Below are 7,839 nucleotides of genomic sequence, written 5' to 3' on the forward strand. Positions count from 1 at the left end.
CTGCAGCACGGGGGAATGATCACAGCACCAGTGCTCCGGGCCCACTGGGCTGCAAGCAGTGCAGAATAGCAGCAGTGGGTGCAAGAGCATTGCCTGGCTGTTGGTCTGCACGCAGGAGTTGCCAACACGCTGTTTTATATATATCAGGTAATGTTTAACAATGGAGTGTTATTGCTATGCATCCATTTCCAGTCTAATTATTAAGCTTTTATGCATCAACGTTACACATTGCTTGTTCCATACAGAGCATGTAGGTGTCAGCAGTTACATTCCCAGTCTATATGTGTCCACGTACAGAGCTCTGCAGCACAGTGTACAGCTAACCGCTCCAACTCATGGGGAGCTGAGCAGCGCTGAGCAAATGCAGTGATGGCACACTGCCCTGCGCTGCAGCCAGGGCTGGGGGCAGCTGGGCCCCCTGTGCACATGGGCAGGGCAGGCACTGCCCGGGGCTCCCTGCTGCTCCGTGAGCTCAGTGCACCCAGCAGCATCCCACAGGTCAAACACAGGAGCACCGCCTTTCTGGGTTTTGGGATCATTTAGACCTCGTTGAGCATTTTATATAAATACAAAGATTAAAATAATTTATTTCAACATCATTTCTATTACAATCATACAGTGTTTTCCCTTCAAAGCAAGTGCGTTATGTGTATACATATATATAAGTGCGTATATATTGTACTCTAGAGCTTCCCCCCTTCAGGAGCAGCAGTGACCGCAGTGCAGTGCATGAAACCGGCCCTACCCAGCTCAGGGCTCCAGACTCTCATGGCTCTGCTGCCTCCCTGCCCATTCAGGCTGCCATGGGGTGGGCAGAAGCCACGAGGCACTGAGATGGGATGTGCCCCTCGAGCTCATAGCTGATGGCTGAGAAGGGGGAAGGGTCCTGCAGCTCCCACAGGGTTGCTTCATTTACATACTAGGCACTAAAAATGCTGATTGTTAGGAAGATATTTACAGAGAACAGGGGGGTACTTACACGGCCTCCCCTTTCTAATGCTCAGGTTGGTCATGAACAACATGATTTTATCAGTAGCTTTATAATAAAAATGCGACACGCTCTGTGTATCAGGATTGTCTAGGAACGAGGGGGAGCGAGCTGTGCAAATCACAGCACAGGGACGCACAGAGATGTTTTACCCTCTCTCACATTAAAAGAACATCGGGACGTGCTCTCAGCAAAAGCACTCAGAGCCCGGGAAGAGCAGCCCTGTCCCAAGGCCAGGAGGGGCTTCACCCACAAGATGCCAGGTTGTGCCTCACCCGTTGCCATGCAGTGTCCTTCTGGGAGCACGGCCAGACGCCACTGGGGCAGCACTGGCGGCGCGGGGGGGCCCTGCCACCTGAGTTGGACACTTCTCCCATTGGGTGCCCATCACAGCCAAAGGGCAGCACGAAAGCTGCTCGCCTCCTGCAGAGCTGATCACACTCTGGGGTTTGATTTCACCGTCTGGAGAGCTGGCTTGGGACTGTGACTGAGAGTCTCCTAAAAGCGTTGTAAGGTATAAACACCGAGCTACAAAAATAGAGACCTCTGGCTGCGTGGGCACTTTGCGGGCTGGAGGCAAGTGATGGTTCAGAGGAAGGGCGATGCTTTCCCAGGGGTTTGAACTGCGCGCGAGGGAGGTGGGCTCCAATAGTTCGGACACTGCAGGCAAAGCGTCATCTGCAGCCTCTGCTCCTGATGGGGCTGCACTGTGGCCAGCTCTGCCCTGTGGGTGGCAGTGCACCAGATCCCGCTTTGCCAGTGGCTCGCTGACATGATTTTAGTCTGTGGTGAGAAAACAGCAGCCGGCTGTAGATGCCAGTGAAGAATACGGCGCCGGCGCGCGGACACCCCGTGCGGGCGATGCGGGTCGCAGTCGCGCTCCGGCGGGGAGCGGCGCCGGGTGCCGCAGACGGGCACCTTTCAGGCTGGGGGAGCCCTGCGGCAGCCTCGTCCCAGCCTCGTTCCCTCGTTGCCCCTCCGCACGCCTCGCGCAGCGCTGCCCCAGCACGCTCTGCACGGCCCAGCCCTGCGGGGGCAGCACGGGCTGAGAGCAGAGCGCCGCCTTCCCCCCCCCCCTTCCTGGGGGACGGCGACGTTGGCTGCCGCTCGGCACGGTGCTCCAGGGTCAGCGCCTTCCCAGCCGCTCGGGCCGCGCCCGCCTCCATGCTTACTCCCGGGCGCGGGCACCGCGTGGCCCGGGCCCCGGCCGCTTGCCGGCCTCGCCCTTGGCTGGTCGAGCCCCGGCTACGGGCTTCTGCGGCGGCGGCTGGGGCAGCCGTTGCGCCCGGGGGGCCGCGGCAGCGCCCCGGGGCTCGGCGGGGGGCTCCAGCGGTGACTGGCGCTGCGGGGCGGGCGGCCGCGCCGCGTAGAGGAAGAGGGCCGGGTCGGGCATGGCGTCGTGCTCCTCGCGCGCGGGGTCCCCGGGCCGGGCGCCGACCCCGGCCGGGCGCCGCGGATGTACCCTGTGGCCACGGCGCGGCGGCCCGCCCTCGGCCGGGGGCTGCACGGGGGCCGGCCGGCCGCCGCTGCGGGGGCCTGGCAGGCGCTGGGAGGTGGCGTGCAGCTGCAGGGAGAGGTAGGCGGCCGCTTCCGTCTGCTTCTGCAGCTCCGTGTCGAGGATGGTGACTCGGTGGCTGCGCCGCTTCAGCTCCTCCAGGAAGCGCCGCTCCTTGCTGCGGAGGCTGGAGCGCAGCGCGGCCACCAGAGTCTCCTTGTGCCGCAGCTCCTTGCGCAGCTCCAGGTTGTCCTTCTCCTTCTCCTGCAGCTGAGCCTCCATCGCTCGGCACTTCTCCTCCAGCTCCCGGTCCAGCGCGTCTGCGGGGAGGCAGTGGTTAGGGGAGCTTTGCTCCGTGAGCGGCGCGGCTCCCGGCACGGAGTGGCCGAGTGGGGTGCCGGCGTGTCCCAGCAGCGCCGTGGGGGGGCGGCGTGCTTCTGGGAGTCGTGGTTCCAAAACCGCCCATGGGCTGCCCAAGCAGAGGCTCCCTCCCAGTGCACGCGGCCCCTTCCTGTCCCCCTCTGCATGGGGACGGTTTCAGGCTGGGAGAGAAGAGTAAATCCCGGCAGTACTGCCATCAGGCCAGCGCGTAGGGTGTTGCTGCCCTTGTGCCAAGAGACTGAAAAGCCAGATTAGAGGACAGAGAATGCTGATCTGGGATTACCGGGCAGTTGGGCTAGGCTCAGCTGAGCACCTCAGCATAAATGCGTGCACGTGTGTGGCTGTTCTTCTGGGGGTGCATTCACACACGTATATGTATGGGCACACAGGAGCCCATATACCTGAAGCTATTTTCCCTGCTGCTGTCCTTGCTGAGCGTGCAGGAGGAATCTGAGTTCTTCTGCACAGGCGCTGCCAGCTGCGATGCGCTCCACATGCTGCCTCCCTGCTCCGAACACCCGACCTGTTCGGCTTCTTTCTGCACTGCAGCAGTCACTGCCAGGCACAGGCCCTGGCAGGACATGTTTGAGCAGTGGTGCCGCAGCAAACAGCATTTCCCCACAGCTCTCAGCCAGGAGTGGGGACTGTGCCCTCCCTGCCCCAGCCTTTCTGAGTCACCCAGCAACACCTGGAGATCGGTGATTTCACACAAGTCACTCCTGCACGCTCTGCACCGCCCTGCCTGGGCCGTGTGGGCTGCTCCACTGCGGCTCCTGCTGCCCGCAGGAGGATGGCACTGGCTCCCACCCACCTATCCCACCATCCTGTACATGCCAGTGTCTTTTGTGGAACATGAGCACGAGCTCAGCACCAGGCCAGGTGCCCACATTGGCCTGAGCCCCTCTGCCAACCCCCTGAGGGCTGGGCACAGGGAGTTGTGCCTTCAGGCTGCCGCCTTTCAATGAAGAGTGTTCTCAGCTCTATGAGGAAAGACACGCTGTTGGTGTGGGGACTCCAGGGATGTGGCACCACGCGGCATTCCCTGCACTCCACCATCAGAGGTGCTGTGAATATGTGAGCAATGTGGGGTAGGGGGATGTGGTGGAAGGCGGCCGTTCAAGCACAGCCGGAGGGGTGGATGCACAGCCCTGCACAGCACACAGCATGCCCAGGCGTGATCCCGCAGCTTGCAGAAAGCTCTGCCTGTTGTGATACACATTGCAACCGCTTTACAGCTTCGGCTCTTAAGTGCTTTCTGCGAGGCAAAATGTTTTATAATGAGATCTTAAGGGAGGAAGCTGCACGCAGTAATTATTACATGAGTGGCATTTGAAGAGTGATCGTTTGGCGGCATCTTAATTTAGGCTGTTGCCCCATAAATGTAGCAAATGGGATTGTACTTTTTTGGAGCTGTTAAGGCAGCTTGATGGCAGCGCCCTGCGGGTGGTGCTCTGCAGGCGTTGGTCACTGCCAACACCGGGGAGGCAGGGAGAGAAGCCGAGCCTCCGGCACATAGCCATGGCATCGTGCTGGGACGGCCAAGGGATGGGGTCTGGCTTCAGGCCAGAGAGGAGGCGCAGCTGCTCCCACAGCATCCTCTGCTGGGCACGGCAGCTGGGCAATGCTGGGCCCGGACACGGGGGAGGGACGGGATGAGGGCTCGGTGCCACGCAGCTCGCCGTCCTCCCGTCTGCAGCCTGCAGCCGTGCTGAGTGTGCCAGGACTCTTCTGCCCCTTTTTTTGGATCGCAAGGAGTTTTTTTTCATGGGATGTAGTGGTATATAACGTCACTGGAAGAGATTCCGAATTGACCTCCGAATGCCCAGGACAGCGCACAGGGGTTTGGGGCTCACTGACTGTCTGTGTTTGCTTTCTCCCGGGGCTCAGGGTCTGCAAGCTCTGAGTCGCTCCCCGGGGATCTGCAGTGCCCCTGCGGGCTCTGTGTAAACGGATTAGCAAAGCAAACCCGAGGAATGCTTGCTTTCATATGCAAACACTCACTGGGGCATCGGCACTCAGGGCGTCCTATCCGAGCACAGAGCCCCAGCGATCCTTCAGACCGGAGTCCGCGTCCGCCCGCTGGGCCCCCCCACCCCTCGGAGCACTGCGGCGGCCCCGCGCACACTTACTGCTCTCACCTTGCTGGCGGGCCTCCAGCTCCTTCATCTCCAGGTCGTGGGTCAGCTCTGGAAGAGAAACCAGACGGCGGTGAGGCGCGGCGCAGCGCTGCTCCTCTGTCCCCGCGAGCGGCCGCGTAGCGGCAATGCGGGCAGCAGCGCCGAGCGGCGCTCCGTGCTGGGACTGCTCTGCAGCTCTTACCTGCTGAACCATTTTCGGCGCTTTAAACCAGGACGAGAACGGAGCAATGGACTGAAAACAGACCAAAGCTAAACTGCCGCCTGAAGTGTTTCATCATTTACTATCCGCAGAGTGATCTCTGCCTCTGTGCGTGGTGCAAGCAGACCCACAGCAACCGCAGCCCCGCGGACCCCACATAATTTCTCAGCGAATATCACAGACCACCAAACCACCAGCAAACGGGAGGAGCGGAGGGACAGCAGCATTCGGTCACGCCGGAGCTTTTTGTCTTCTGAGTATGAATTTAAACGGTTAATCTCTGCCCTACATTTTTCTTTTAATCTGCCTTCGTGTTGACTCTAATCCCCATCACCTCCGCCCTGAAACGGAGCTCTTGGCTGAGGCTGCTCTGCTGGCTCTCTTGGAAAACAAATCTGTGGTGAGAATGCAGAGTAACGGAGAATGTAATGCAATTTCTGGAAAGCTTTCAGCTCTCCTGCCTGCCCCACGGAAAATCAATGGCAGCTGTGTTATTTTACTGAAGTTAAAATAATGGGTTTGGAGTCTCAGAGAGATTCCAAATGGAACCTAAAGCCGTCTCCTGCTGGAAAAGATGTTGCTGCCTGCACAGTGATGCTCAGGACAGGGTCTCCACTTGTGTGCTGGGGTCCCAGTGCCTTGGAATCCCTCCCTGTGTCGTTCTCACGGCTGGCCCCACATGTGCTCCCCTTCCTACTGGTGGCTCAGGCTCCTGTGTCTCCACTGGTGCTGCGGCCACATGCAGCATTTGCTGTGATGCCCTCTCTGCACCATGTGGTTCCAGCAGAGGCCATTGCTGGGCCCCGCAGCGCAAAACCCCAAAGCCCAGCACCATGTGGAGCCCTCATTGCCACCACAGCCCCTCCGGGCTGCGCAGCTCTCCTCCTGCTGCTCTGCTAACGCTGGGAATGTGCTAATTATTGCCACAGCAGCTGAGCTCATCTTCCAGTAAAAGGAGAAACAGAGGAGTCTGAAAGGATCTATTGCTATTTCTGCTGTGTTTATACTTTGCAAATAAAATGGGAGTGGGAGGGGAGCCAGCACTGCTGTAACGCAAGGGTCCTTCCAGCAGATGAATCACTCTACGCTGCACTTTGCTGCGTTTATCTTCCTGCAAAGCCTCCAACCGAGGATGTTGCACTGTGGGGCTTTACCTGGGTCGGCTTCCCCTGACCCCATGGTGTAACTGTGGGATTGCTATCCCACTGTCCTGTGCTGGCAGTGCAGCAGAGGGCTCAGCGGGTGCTGCAGTCCCTCCCCAGCTGTCGGCTCTCCTTTGGTGCACAGCTGTGAAGCAGAGCTGCAGGAGGACAGGTACTGCTGGCGGTGAGGCCACTGAGACACCAAGGTCATGATGCAAAAACCCAAGGTCACAGCAGCACATCCAGGTGTAGCAGTGAGCTACATGCCTGGACTGGGCAGGAAAGTGCTGACTGACCCATCTACCTCCCTCGTGCAAATGAATAGCAGGCAGTGGCACTGCAAATACATCCAAAGTCACCTCGGAGCTACATAAGAGCGTGGACCCATCATGCCCTGCAGATGCAGAGCCATGTGCCTCAGGGATGGGGCACAGTGTCTGTTGCAAGCAGCAAACAGGACAGAGCCATTGCTGCCAGGGCAGCTCAGAACCTCCCTGCATGATTTATGCCTGAGGGTCCTCTGGCCTCACGTATGTGGAGAGGCACTGATGGAGCTATTAAAACAATGAAATGGAACAGCAAAAGCTCAGAAAGGATGGGCGGGAATAGACAATTTTAGAAATGCCCTCATGTCTCTGTTTCCCAGGAATCAGTGATTAGGAGCTGGAAGACAATGAGTAATTGGCCAGGCTGAATTACTGACGAGAGCCACTGGGGTGGATTCCTGGGGCTGGCAGGAGGATGGAGGGGAACTGCCCCAGCCCAGGAACCCACGTTCCTCCAGTTCTGAGAGGGACCCACAGCACAGTCCCATGCCCGCTCACCCCATCGTTGGTGGAGTTCAGCCATTTTCCTTCCCTTGGGCAAATGGCATCTGGGAGAAAGAGGGAACCAGTTCTGTGTTTTAATAATAGGACTGTCTTTGAGGGCAGGTGGGCTGTGCTGGGCTCCCTGTGCCACAGTGCCCAGTGCTCACCTGAGCAGTGCTTCTGCAGGCGGAGGATCTCCAGGTGCAGGCCGTGGAGCAGCTCCATCTGCTCCTTCTTCAGGAAGGCGATGTGCCTCTGCACACTCTGGATCTGGTGCTCCAGGGACACGGTCTCCATCGCAACCGAATCTGCAGCCCACGCCTAAGGGAGAAGAGAGGGCCCGCAGTCAGAGCACAGCTTGGTGGGTCACCCCAGCAGCACGAGCCCTATGTCCTGTGGGACACAGAGCCCTGGGCTCTGCAACCTGTGCTCCACACGGATGTGGCTGCAGGGCAGCAGCTTTGCACACGCAGCCCCGCAGGACAGCACCCACGCTTCTGTTTGGTCTCACTGCCTCTTGTTGCAGGCTTGGGCTGAGAGCCCCAGCACTGTGAAAACAGAAAATGCACCATACAAACCCTTCTATTGAATGGGCTCATTTCTGTTTTAAGTTTGGCCTTAGGAAATCTGCCTCATCACTGAGCAGAGATACACCTGGGGCAGGATCACCCCTAGGAACCACACAGC

At 59.1% G+C, this 7,839-nt stretch overlaps 1 protein-coding gene across 1 annotated transcript; it reads right to left on the bottom strand.

Moving 5' to 3' along the window:
• Positions 1-2,156: 2,156 nt before the first annotated feature.
• Positions 2,157-7,468, bottom strand: CCDC92B (coiled-coil domain containing 92B). Its single transcript, XM_042832219.1, has 3 exons — positions 7,320-7,468; positions 5,003-5,050; positions 2,157-2,803 (listed from the first exon to the last, which is right to left on the bottom strand). The coding sequence occupies exons 1-3, from the start codon at positions 7,447-7,449 to the stop codon at positions 2,157-2,159; spliced, it is 825 nt and encodes a 274-aa protein (XP_042688153.1). The 5' UTR covers positions 7,450-7,468.
• Between the last annotated feature and the right edge of the window lie 371 nt (positions 7,469-7,839).

This window comes from Centrocercus urophasianus, unplaced genomic scaffold, assembly GCF_019232065.1.
Source record: "Centrocercus urophasianus isolate 14NV4802_14NV808 unplaced genomic scaffold, USGS_Curo_1.0 seq_370, whole genome shotgun sequence".
Lineage (NCBI taxonomy): Eukaryota > Metazoa > Chordata > Aves > Galliformes > Phasianidae > Centrocercus > Centrocercus urophasianus.